At 38.4% G+C, this 13,482-nt stretch overlaps 1 protein-coding gene across 6 annotated transcripts in view; it reads left to right on the forward strand.

The window, feature by feature from the left end:
• WDFY3 (WD repeat and FYVE domain containing 3) overlaps window positions 1-13,482 on the forward strand; it is a 136,696-nt gene that overhangs the window by 38,053 nt on the left and 85,161 nt on the right. For 5 of the 6 annotated variants that reach the window (XM_088133101.1, XM_088133100.1, XM_088133102.1 and 2 more), the window contains exons 3-8: window positions 5,820-5,943; window positions 6,675-6,784; window positions 8,092-8,253; window positions 8,751-8,943; window positions 9,703-9,889; window positions 13,159-13,325. In XM_088133101.1, coding sequence (XP_087989227.1) covers window positions 5,820-5,943; window positions 6,675-6,784; window positions 8,092-8,253; window positions 8,751-8,943; window positions 9,703-9,889; window positions 13,159-13,325 — 943 coding nt within the window. Of the gene's footprint in view, window positions 1-5,819; window positions 5,944-6,674; window positions 6,785-8,091; window positions 8,254-8,750; window positions 8,944-9,702; window positions 9,890-13,158; window positions 13,326-13,482 lie in introns of those variants that run through there. The other variant, XM_088133104.1, reaches the window with a different exon arrangement.

The raw sequence follows: 13,482 nt of genomic DNA on the forward strand, positions 1-13,482 counted from the left end.
ACCAAATGATTGTGTCAAACTGAAATAATGATAATTGTGAGGTTTAATATAACTGTTGGATCAATACTCATAGAACACCCTAGCGGAAGTGTGAAGAGAACTCAACAGCATGGCTTTATATCTTGTTTTTATTTCTAGAGAAGGTTGGTTCTTTTTTCACATAGCTATATGCTATTCTTTTGTCTCTTAAGGGATTTTTTAAACTATAAATTTTAAATGGTAGCACATTTTTCTGGTTAATACGTTTTATTTGGCTTTATGACAGAAGAAATAAGGAAGCCCTGCAGTAGAAGAATACAAAAGCTTATAAAAGTATTCTGCAGACTTTCTGCAATGTGAGGACCACCCAAAAATACCCCCTTCCTATGTTTTTGTCATTAAGATTGTGGGAGTTCATATTTATCAGCACATAAGAAAATAATTGTAGTTGTATTTATATAAGACTTCCCACCTCCATTTTTATAAGCCTTTAAAACCAAATTTTGTACCAAAGAAAAGTTTTCCAAATTAAGTATTTATTAAGTAGTTTTATACACTATTTGATAATTACAATAACTTTAACAAAAATTGCTGGTTAAGAGGAAATAGTAGAAATTTCAGTAGAAATTACTTGAGTCAGCAGATACAGGATTTCCAACCAGTGGCAGTTTGGTGTAGCAGTCAAGGTGCTGGGCTAGAAACAGGAAGATGGTGAATTCTAATCCTCCCTTAGGCATGGAAGCCGGCTGGATGACTTTGAGATAGTCACTCTCTCTCATCCCAGCCCACCTCGCAGTTTTGTTGTTGTGTGGAAAAAAGGAGGAGGAAACATTATGTATGATGCCTTGAGTTGTACAAAATAAAGTCAGGAAAGTAAGGAGGATGACAGCTATGCCAGAGGTTCAGGCATAGTAGACAGGATTCATCAGAGGAGCCAGATGAAGACTGTCTCTCCTATCAACAATATGGTGAGATGTAATTTACAGAAACCTATCCCAGATCGGTCGTTGCCCAGATCAACATGGACTGTGCTAGGTGTTCTAGTTCCTGGACATCTGGTGACAAGTGGACTCAGGACTGTTGGCTGAGCAACCAGGGTCAGCAGCTGCAGGACTACTGGAAGGAAAGTTGTTTATCCATCGCAAATATACAAAGACTGAAAATAAAGAAATAATGATCTGCTATTACAAATCAAGTCCAACAAGAAGAGGATATCTGAAAAGAATGCACCAGTTTTGGAAAGAACAACATCCAGAATCAGAAATAACAGAACAGAGGCTAGCAGATCAACGTCAATTTATAATATGAAAGAAAGTATTCACAGAAGTAGAATTGGAAGAACTACGAAGGTCTACCCAGGGCAAAGAAATCAAAGCCTTGCCAGAAGTAGCTCAGATTGTAGAGGCAAACCAAGGGGAGTCAGCAGTAGAGGAAGCCAGTGTAGCTATTGAATCATTTTCATTCTCAAACCAGGTACCCTCTCTTCTGCCTTCTCCTCAGAAAGAACAGTGCCCTCTAACGAAAAAACAAGAGGAATTGAAACAAAGAATAACTGAGCATTTAGAACAGCACAAAAATAATAGAATACGGTTGCCTGCATTGAAGCTTGTTACAAAGAAACATCTAGCACAAGTATTAAAATAGCCAATACTGTAATATCAAATATAAGTGCCAACTTACTACAAGAAACAAACCAACTGATATACAGCATGGCTGCAGTTGTAACTGAATACCTTGGTTGCAAAATCAACAAACAAGGAAAAAAGCCAAACAGTGCACCACCAAAATGGAAGTTCAAGTTGGAAAATAAGATCAGCATGCTAAGATCAGATGCAAGCAAGCTAGAACAGATGAAAGAAAAGAAGCTGAAGAACAAGAAGACTAAAGAATGCCTGATAAAGAAATATCACCTAGAAATAGGGAAGATCAAAGAAGCACTGGAAATAATAAAGCAGCAAATAACAGCCATAGCCAAAAAGATCAATAGATACGAAGCTTGAATTGCACATTATAGGCAGAATCTCCAATTTCAGTCGAATCAGAAACATTTCTACCAATCCATCAATGTAGAGACTGCGATGAACCAGTCAACACCTGACAAAGGAGAAACAGTGCAGTTCTGGGTGCGGCTATAGGACAACCCAAAGAAATATAATAAGAATGCAGCTTGGATAAAGGGGGTGGATGAGAATACAAAAGAAGCTGAAATGAAAGAACTTGTAATAACAGCAGAAATGGTGGAGAAAAGAGCAAGGAAGATCAAGAATTGGTCAGCACCAGGTGAAGATGAACTGGATGGTTTTTGGTTGAAACATCTGACACTTCTGCACCCACTCATTGCCAGGCAGTGTAACAACATACTGTAAGGAGGTGAAATTGAAGATTGGTTAACATCTGGCAAAACCTACCTGATAATGGAAGATCCAACAAAAGGGGCAGCACCAGGCAAATACAGGCCAATTACCTGCTTACCAACAACTTTCAAATTGCTAACGGATGTTGTAGCTGATGCAGTCCAACAGCATCTAGTTGAAAACAAGCTCTTTCCATCTGAGCAGAAAGGAAACCTTCCAAACAGCAGAAGAACAAAAGATCAGCCCCTAATTGAGAAGATGATTTTGGAAAACTGCAAGAGAAGGAAGACCAACTTGAATGTAGCTTGGATTGATTACAAGAAGGCATTTGACTCCCTGCCACATGATTGAATAATCAAGTGCGAAGAAATAACAGGAGTCAGTAGAAACATCAGAAGCTCCCTATCACCACTACTGTTTGTCATTGCATTGATTCCTCTGTCAACAATACTGAACAAGTCAGGCCATGGCTATAAAACATCAAAAACATCTGCCAGGCTATCCCACCATGGACAATCTGAAGCTGTAGGGAAAAACATCATCTGAAATAGAATCTCTGTTCAACACTCTCCAAATATACAGCCAAGATATTGCTGTGGAGTTTGGACTGGACATATGTGCCACCCTTACCATCAACAGGGGAAAAGTAGTGAAAACTGAAGGAATCAAGATGCCCTATTGAAATAACATCAAGAATCTGGATGAAGAAGTTCACTACAAATACCTGGGCATCTTTCAAACTGACAACATCAAGCACATTAAAGTCAAGAAGAAGGTTAGTAGTGAATATATCATGAGAGTGAAGTTCTCAAAGTCCAAACTCAGTGGTGGAAGTACCATCAAGGCGATTAGCACCTGGGCAGTTCCAGTGCTTAGATACACAGCTGAAATAGTGGACTGGACTCAAGCAATTCTAGAAGCCCTGGACAGGAAGACCAGAAAAATAATAACAATGAATAATGCCCTTCATCCACACAGCAATGTTGACAGACTCTACTTACCAAGGAGCATAGGTGGGTGTGGAATGTTGCAAGTACACCAGACAGTTGAAGAAACAAAAAAGCCATTGGAAGAATATCTGAAGGACCATGAAGGCTTACTGAATTCCAAAGAGACCAAATTAGCCTACAGGGAAGACTAAATGAAGCTAGAGACATCGCAAGGCAAAGTATTACCTGGCCAGTACACAAAAAAACTAGCAGGCAAAGCAGATAACAACAAGACCTGGCAATGGCTAAGAGCAGGAAAGTTGAAGAAAGAAACAGAGGGGTTAATTCTAGCTGCACAGGACCAAGCCTTCAGGCAAATGCATATAAAGCCAGAATTGAGAAGACAGCAACAGACAGCAAATGCCGCCTCTGCAAAGAAGCTGAAGAAACAGTGGACCACCAACTGAGCTGCTGCAAGAAGATCGCACAGAGTGACTACAAACAACAGCATGACAAAGCAGCAACAATGGTGCATTGGAATATCCGCAAGAAATGCCATTTGCCTGCAAGCAAGAATGGTGGGACCACAAAACAGACAAAGTAATAGAAAATGAAGAAGCTAAAGTGCTCTGGGATATTAGAATTCAAACAGACAAGCACCTGCCACATAATACCCCAGACTTAAAAACTGTTGATAAGAAAGACAAAGTCTGGATAATGGACATTGCAATACCTGGAGACAGCAGAATAGAAGAGAAAGCACTAGAGAAAATCACAAAATACAAAGACCTGCAAATAGAAATAGAACAACTGTGGCAAAAGAAAGCAAAGATTGTACCAATAGTAATAGGCCCCTTGGGTGCAGTTCCAAAACATCTGGAGCACCACTTGAAGACCACTGGCATTGACAAAATCACCATCAGTCAATTTCAAAAAGCAGCTTTAGTTGAAGAGCTTATATCCTGCAATGATAACTTTAATATTATTAAACAATACAGTGGAACCTCGGGTTACGAACGCTTCTGTTCACGAACTTTTCGGGTGACGACCAGCTCCGGCTGCAAAATTTTGCTTCGGTTCGCGAACTCCGCCTCGGGTTACGAACAGGATCCGCGGCCATTTTCCCTCCTGTGACCCGGTCCGCGGCCATTTTCCCACCCGTGACACGTGGTCCGCAACCATTTTCCGCCCCTGACACATGATCCGCGGCCATTTTTCTGCTCCTGACACATGGTCCGTGGCCATTTTCCGCCCCTGACATGTGGTCCGCAGCCATTTTTCCTCCCCTGACACGTGATTCGCGGCCATTTTTCCGCCCCTGACACGTGATCCGCGGCCATTTTTCCACCCCTGACACGTGATCGGTGGCCATTTCCCACCCCTGACACATGGTCGTAGGGAGGGGGACTCTCCCTCCAAGCAATAGCCGCCTCCCTGTCCTCCACACCAGAACGGATTAACGGTAATTACATTGAACCTTATGGGAAAATTTGCTTCGGGTCACAACCAATTCGGGTCACGACCAGAGTCACGGAACTAATTAAGTTCGTAAACCGAGGTTCCACTGTATCTGCCTATCCCAGGTCCTTGGGAAGGATTCGATAAGTGGACAAAAATGCCAAATCCAATCTAAACATCTGGCTGACTGTGCAACCAACCATAATACCACCAAGTTTAGATACTGGTAATTCTTTAGATATTCTTCTTGCAAGAGTTGGGGTAGAACAAGGATGGAGCCCAGTAAGATGGAAAGTTGATACGTGGGAGAATGTTCCCCTGGGGCGCCAAGAGTTTTGAATTTTTTTTTTAATCAATTGTTTTTTGAGATGCCCAGGGTTTTGATTCATGGCTGTATAAGTCAAATAAGTAAAGACTTCTTAAGCCCATAGGAACAGATTCTTTTGGCCCTTAGCCATGCAATTAACATCAATGGTATATTTTTTTCTCAGAAGTAGGGGATCTAGGGTTAGGGTGAAATAAAGCCTGACTGATCATATAAAACGTGGCTAAGGTCACCTTTGCTGAGGAATTTAGGAAGAACAAGAAAACCCTAGTTGTTACAGACAAATAATAGCAGAAAGGTTGCCAAAAATTTCTGCTTCTCTCTTTGTTTACTTATCATTCTTTCTCAGATTTCTCTACTTTTACCCAAGACAATATTTAGAAATAGCTTAAAGGAAAGTTTTATTGATGTGGCTATTTTTCATTTGGTCATTATTTATTTAATCATTCATTCAAATTTCAAGGCCACTGACTCCCTGACAACTCTGGGCTTCTTACAGATTACAAAGGAAAAATACATATAAAAAGAGGAACATAGTGACCGGAAGTTTGTTCTAAAAACAGAGCAAAGCTCTAACATTCGTATTAATATTTAAGGATTGTATGTGTGAATGTATTGGAACATAGCAAAAGAATCTCTACATTAATTGGAACTTTTCACCAATAATGCTAAAACAATGCTGTTAAATTGCACATTTTCCTATTTATGTCAGATTAATTTGCACTCTGTCTGATTCATGCATGCTTACTTAGCAGTTTCTTCATCTCTCTGCAGGTATTTGGAAATGCTCCTCCAAGTACAATGATAGAAAAGTTTTCAGATCTCCTTCAGTTCACAACACAAGTATCACGATTAATGGTAACTGAAATTCGTCGGAGGGCTTCTAATAAGTCCACAGGTAAATGCTTGAATTATTCATTTTCTGTAGGCAAGCTACAGCAGGTAGTAGCTTAGACAGTTCTGGATATGCCAAGCTGAGCATAATCAGACCTGGTTAGTAGTTGAATTGGAGACAACCAGGAAAGTCCAGGTACCTGGCAAACTTATTTTTTTATTGCTACCAAAAAAATGGTGTGGAGGTGTTCATACACTGTAATCCCTATGAGTTGAGCACAAGGGAGTTCAGCATAGAGATATGTGTGTGTTCAAGAGTATGTGCACACCTTTTGCCTTTCAACTGAATGATTCTTAAGGTACCTTATAATAGATTAAAATAACGGTTGTTAAGTGAGACATCATGTGACTGTGACTTGTGATTTTACTGCTGGCTTCTCCATTGACTCTTGCTTGTCAGAAGCCAGTTGTGAAGCACGCAAATGACAATCACGTGGTCATGGGATGCTGCAACTGTTGTAAACACCTGCTGATTGCAAAGTGCCCAAATCTCGATCACATGACTGCTGTGACACTACAACAGTCATAAGCATGAAGACTGGTTGTAAAGTTACTTTTTCAGCACCATCATAACTTCAAATGGTCACTAAACAGGGCAGCCATTAAGTGAGGACTACCTGTATACAATAAGCACAATGTACATGAATGTGAGCAATTATTTTGGTACGTTAAAATAAATAGAGATTGAGGGATTGTGTATGTTGATATTTCTTCTCTTTCTCCTTTGCATTTTAGAAGCCGCAAGTCGTGCCATAGTCCAGTTCCTAGAAATCAATCAGAGTGAAGAAGCCAGTAGAGGTTGGATGTTGCTTACTACAATTAACCTATTAGCTTCATCTGGACAGGTGAGTTCTTAATGAACACCAAGTGGTATCCTCCAATAAATCACTAAAGTGCCAAAAAATCACTAAAGAAGCATTCATGTCACTCATGAATGCTTCACCTTTATCTTGTAAAGTGACCAAAATCTCCTCACTGGGATGAAAATAAATAAGTGAAAATTTGAGGATTGGGGCCAGGGAGGATTCAGATAATTGTATCTTATACAAAGTATCTGCCAAAGCTATAATTTTTACAATTTAATTGTAAATTAAGCCATTATACAATAATTGCACAGTAAAATAATGGTAAATTGTATAGTACAACCAGTTTTAAAAAAATTTGCAATACAAGTAGTCCTTGACTTACAATGGCAATTGGGTCTGGAATTTCCATTGCTAAACAATGCAGTTGTAGAGCATGAGCGCATTGCTTCGCAACAGCACTCCCTGCTGTCCTGGTTGCCCTTGTTAACTGCATCCCACGGTCGTTAGGCGAGGCAACTTCCTGCCAGTTTTCCACAACCCAAGTCGGTGGGGAAGCTGGCAGGAAGTTGCAAGTCCCAGTGGAGGGGATGATGAAGGGAACTTCTGATGCAATATCTAAAAGGAGATCCTCAAAAGTAGAACAAATTCAATAACAGTTATTTAAGCATTTCTACTCAGTGACAGGAAGCCAAATCAGGCAGATCCCTCTGTGGATTTAGAACAATGTTTCTCAACTTGGCAACTTTAAGATGTGTGGACTTCAATTCCCAGAATTCCCCAGCCAGTTCTGGGAGTTGAAGTCCACATATCTTAAAGTTGCCAAGTTTGAGAAACACTGATTTAAGAGGAATGCAGCAAAGGCAGGATGCAGGTCAAGCAGGAGGTGATGATTTGGGCTAGTTCTGTTCTTGCCAGTGGACTTACCCTACCTTTGCTGAAGGTTCTCATCATGACCGCACCTTCTCTAAATTAATCCTTTTTTCCCTCTTTGAAAAAGGAGAGGGAAGGCTGGGAGGGAGGGGCTGGTCAGCCATTACAGCTTTCAAGGATTATAGTTGAATGCTTAGAGAACTCCTTTGAGAGCTTCTTGATACCTCACAATCATACAGGATGGGAAAAAAATGAGTAGTTGGGATAAATGAAGGTTGAGGTTCACCCAATCCACACACAGGTTGTGAACGTTTATCTTTCTAGTTAATTGGACTTTTTTTTGTTTTCTTTGGCAAACATTCAGAGTGCTTTCATTTAAAGGTGCAATAATGTATAGTTGAATCATTTCTAACAGGATAAATTAAGAACAAATCGCATTGGATTCATTTAAAAATATCTTTGCTGTTTCTCCCCAGAAAACAGTGGACTGCATGACGACTATGTCAGTGCCTTCCACGCTTGTGAAATGTCTCTATCTGTTTTTTGACCTTCCACATGTGCCTGAGGTGGCTGGCGGAGCCCAGAATGAATTGCCTCTAGCAGAGCGTAGAGCGCTGTTGCAGAAAGTATTTGTACAGGTAACTGCGTTGTAATGATAAGTAATAAATTTTAAATGAAATTCCTTTTTAAAAAGTTTGGGTTGGAGGTTGGGGGCTTTTAGAATATTTTCAGTGCTGTAGGCAGTAAATATAAAACATGAGAAACTAGGTTAGGTTTGGATAGTCATGGAGAAAATCTATCTGTGTGGTTGCTAAGAATTGACAGTGACTTGCCGGTGGGTGGGTGGGTGGGTGGATCTCTCTCTCTCTCTCTCTCTCTCTCTCTCTCTCTCTCTCTCTCTCTCTCTCTCTTTTCATCAAGCAAACCAATGACCGAGAATAGAAATAACCATAAGTGTACAGTGGCATTTGACTTTTGTTCTATAATGTAGTTAAGCTGAACTCACTCCAAGGAATTGTTCACAGGTACCTATTTTGTTCACAGTGTAAATAGTAATCAGAATAAAGGAAAGATTATAAGCGATTTGTATGGGGTACAGCCTTGTTTTAGTGAATGTTATTGCCTTTTGTTTCAGATCTTAGTGAAACTGTGCAGTTTTGTGTCCCCAGCGGAAGAGCTTGCTCAGAAAGATGACCTCCAGCTTCTTTTCAGTGCAATAACCTCATGGTGCCCTCCCTATAACCTGCCTTGGAGGAAGAGTGCAGGGGAAGTACTAATGACTATATCACGTCATGGCCTTAGTGTCAACGTAGTAAAATACATTCACGGTTGGTATCTCTTTTGTACAGTTAAGGAAATAGGTGGTGTGAATCAATAAAAGGTGGAATTGCATTTGTTTTGAACATATATAGGAGGGAGAAAAGATTTTATTTAATAGGTAACATGTTTGAATGATACTTTGTTCAAAACTATGTTTTCTACAGAATTCAGTAGACCTGAAACAGACATCATCCCATAAATTCTCCTTGAAATTATTCTCTGTAACATGAGATATAGCTGTTCATGAGGTGTTTTAATATGTTCACTATATCTTGAATTCGCTGTAGATATTCAGCATCTGATGATATCTGATATCCAACTGCTTCTTTTGATGTTTGTCAAAGAGTCGAATTTAATATTCAATTGTATTGATAGCTTGTAATAACTGAGAACAGCCAAACAGTTGACAGACCACTAAATAATCTAAGCATTTCAATTTCATAAAAGTGTAAATTCAGGTTTTCTGCAATTCTGTATTGTGCTTCAGGATTAATTTTCTTCAAAGTGTCCATGGTCTGGTTAACATACTGGATTTTCAGTTTTCATTTGTAAAAGCAGAATATCAGTACTTTACGAATATTGATAACACACAATGGGGATGTTGTCTGTCTTGAAGACAGTGGAGAAGTTATAGTAAGGCAGACTATAATGCTGAATTGAGTCAGTCAGACTAAACATTCTCTGTTGTTTCTGGCATGCCAGGTGTCTACATAAGAATATACAACATGTATAATTTGAAAAGATTTTTTTCTTCAATATGTTTTCAGAAAAGGAATGCCTATCAACATGTGTTCAGAACATGCAGCAATCCGACGACCTTTCTCCCTTAGAAATAGTTGAAATGTTTGCTGGCCTGTCCTGTTTCCTTAAAGATTCCAGTGATGTGTCTCAAACGCTGCTAGATGATTTTAGGATATGGCAAGGATATAATTTTCTTTTTGATCTTTTACTCAGGTATGCAAATCATGTTTGTAAATATATCTTCTTGTTTAAATGAGGCACTTCCTGGGAAGGTCTTATCAACAAAGGAATAAATATAATATTATTGTGAATATGCAGGTGAAAAATTGAACCTTCTTATAGGCTACATTAAAATGGTACTATCCACAAAGTGAGACTGCCTTAGCTTCCAGTTTTTGGGCTTACTGTTTTATCATCCAATCTCTTGATACAGATTAATTTTAGCACCTTTTGATTATGAAACTGAAACTTTTATATTGTTATAATTGAATTAAATATGTTTACATTAACGTAGGCATTGCTTGTTTCTCATAAATAATGCTGGGAAAGGCCTCTTACTATCAGACCTAGAATTTGGGTTCGTGATGCAATTGCTGATATACTGTGTTTTCTTCTGAAAGAATGTTTATGTTAATCTGTTCAATGCATTAAGAAATAAAATTGTCATTTACTTGTCTCTCTCCTTATAAGAAGGAGCTTGGGCTTTTTTTTTTCCACCCAAACTTTTACTAGCTTGTTTTGCAAAATTTAATTTAAGCTAATCTGTTCTGTCTAGAATGCCTTTATCTTGGCCTTAGTAGAATAGACAGATTATCATCTGGCTTTTCATGAAGAAATGTTTTCAGTGATAGAAAGAAGGATGAAGTGGGAGAATTTAGAAAAGGGTTAGTGCACATTGTTTTGGACTTTCCAATCAAACTTAATTACCCTTCAGCTAGTTTGGAATTTAGAAAGCCTAATATGAAGTACAACATTGATAATCATTCATAAACTAATCTAGATTTTTGAGTGTTGAACCAATGTCAGTTCCTTTCTTTGGTAAGGACATTTATGTGGTCCAACAACTAGAAAGAATCAATCTGATGTGGTAGTATTAACAATCAAGCTTTGCTCCTTGTTTTTAAATTTTTACCTTAATATTGTAAGGGTTCTCAATTCTCTACAATATGATGTGACTGTAACATGATAAAATGATTTATGCAACCATTCCCCATGAATAAAACTAATGATTTCAATATGATTATGTTTGGACAAGAAATAAATATAAATGCTTAATGTTAATAATTGCATTTTAATCTACATATCCAGAGGATCTCTAACTTTGCAGTACCACAACTGCCCATTGTGGACTTGTGCAGGCAGAAAATGCATTGCTGAAACTCACTCCTGCTTGGCTTGGGTAAGCCTGCAGATAAAGCAGAAAGCAAAGCCCAGGCTGAGTTTTGGTAATGCTCCCACTTTCAGTATTACATTGAAATTAGATTTGATTGTGAGATTTAATTCTTAAAGATAAATGCTAGTGTCCTGGTAGATTGGAGTAATGGCTATAGTAATCCAAAAGGCTTGGCTTGGTTGCCTCTCTTTTAAGATTTTTCAGGTGAGCTGCAAAACTCTACTGTTGCAAAGTACTGTAATGTACAGCAATCTTGTCTTAGCCAAGTCCGAAGAATTGTAAACTTGGAGAGCTAGATCCAAACTTTAGTTCAACTTTAGGCTTACTAGGACAGCAGCATTCATTAAGTATCTCAGTCATATCAAAATTTCTATCTCTTTTAGATTCCATTTTCTATTTAGAACAATGGGTAACAGTTTATAACATTGCATAGATCAATGCATTTAGTCTAGCACAACAAAGGAGAGACTGAATAAAAACAGAATTTTAAATTAAACTTTGGTTGATATTTGGCAAGATAGAGACATGCCAACATCAAAATATATTTATTAACCAAGGAGAAACAAGTAGAGGTTGTCATGGGAGTTGGGAACAGGAAGCACCATGCTTTAGAACAAAATGTTTGATACTTTTGGAGTAACCATTAACAAGTCTCTATGGTTAGGCTTCTACCCTACAGAAGTTACATTATAGCTTCCAAAACGTTTAACCAGTCCAAACTAGACAAAGCTTCCTACATTCCCAGATACGTGTACATCTAATCTTAAGGAAGAAAAACTGTTAGTAGGGTATTACAGAGCTGAAAAGACAGGGTTATATGTACTCAGTGAAGGATGCAAATTGCAGAGTTTTGAAAACAAGCAAATTGCTTTGTGTAATTTGTAATAAATTACAAATATTTTTTTCAAGTATTAATTGCAGTTTTCAGATCCCTGGACCTTGCAAACTCCAAATCTCCTGACCTGGTTTGTAGCACTGGCATGACTGTAAATCTAAGCTCTTCAGATTCTCAACCCCTTTTTCTAGAATTGGCTTATTCAGCAGTAGATTCTCAATCATGACTCAGGTAATGTAGATACTGTATTGCAGTCAAGAAGGAAACCAACTACAACGGATCTACTTATTCTTGCAGTATACACTGATCAGAGCCTGTATATATTCCAGTGCTTCAGGTTTTTTGGCGTTTTCTTCTTGCCTTTCTAAATTAATGGATATTTGGACCTTCTCTTCAAGGTCACAGAAGGCGGGAGGGATTTGTTGTTACAGCAGTTTTAGCTAGTCTATGAATTGCTGGTCCCTGATATGCCAGCTTTATTCCTAACAGCCTAGGTCATATCTGAATTCCTATTTTTTTCCTGTTTAACTCAATATCTATCTCTGTATTCCCCCAGGCAGTTCCCTGGCCTTTTAAATGAGAAGTAGTTCCCTCCTTGTGTTACAAAACTGCCATCTCTCTAATAAGATGAGCCAATTTTATGGTATCAGTAGTAATTCCAGTTCTCCGTACTAGTACATTAATGTAAACCCTATGAAGTTAATTTCTGTATTCTTGTGAATCTATTCCACTGTTTTGTACACAGTCCCCCCCCCCCCCATCTCTGATGTTACAGGGGCAGCTTTCATTGAGTGTGCAGTGTCTTTGCTTGTGAAATAAATATGGATGTTTGTTACATGCATTAGAATAACTGTGAAGTTCTTTGAATAGGAAGTTACATTTAATTTAAAGGGGCATGGGTTTTAGGGATAGAAGTCCTCTAATGGGAGATGGTCTGCTGAATATGTAGCCCATATTACCTCTCTTTTCCTCCCATATCCACTCTTATTACCATTTTGCTTAGAAACTGTCATTTAGGAGAACACATAGACCTAACCAAAGCTGCAGAGGCAGATCTGTGGTGTTGATCTGCTTAAAATTGTCTGAAAGTTTCAAAAACATCCCTGTTATAATGAGCCCTGAACATTAACTTTGGATGCAAAATAAAACTGTGTTTGAAATCAACTGGTTTATTATTTCATTGAGATATTTCAAATTTCAATGCAGAGGAATCCACTGCTTTTTGTTCAGTAAATGTATGTGTTTTTCCTGAAGGTTAGAACAAGCAAAAGAGGCAGAATCCAAGGATGCTTTGAAGGATTTAGTTAACCTGATAACCTCATTAACAACATATGGTGTCAATGAATTAAAACCAGCTGGTGTTACTACAGGGGCACCTTTCTTACTGCCTGGATTTGCAGTTCCCCAACCTGCAGGCAAAGGTACTATTATTCTTTTTAATCTTACACATGCAGAATAACATTGGCAACATATAGTCTTGGGTATTTATAGTAATTTAATTTTTAAAAAACCTTTCCTAAGGTTCTTAATTATGTGATTAAATAGACTAGAATAATTTATTCTTTATCCATGAGAATA

This window comes from Python bivittatus, unplaced genomic scaffold, assembly GCF_059951505.1.
Source record: "Python bivittatus isolate LINGU-HERP-01145 unplaced genomic scaffold, Pbiv_v1 ctg000070_np1212, whole genome shotgun sequence".
NCBI lineage: Eukaryota > Metazoa > Chordata > Lepidosauria > Squamata > Pythonidae > Python > Python bivittatus.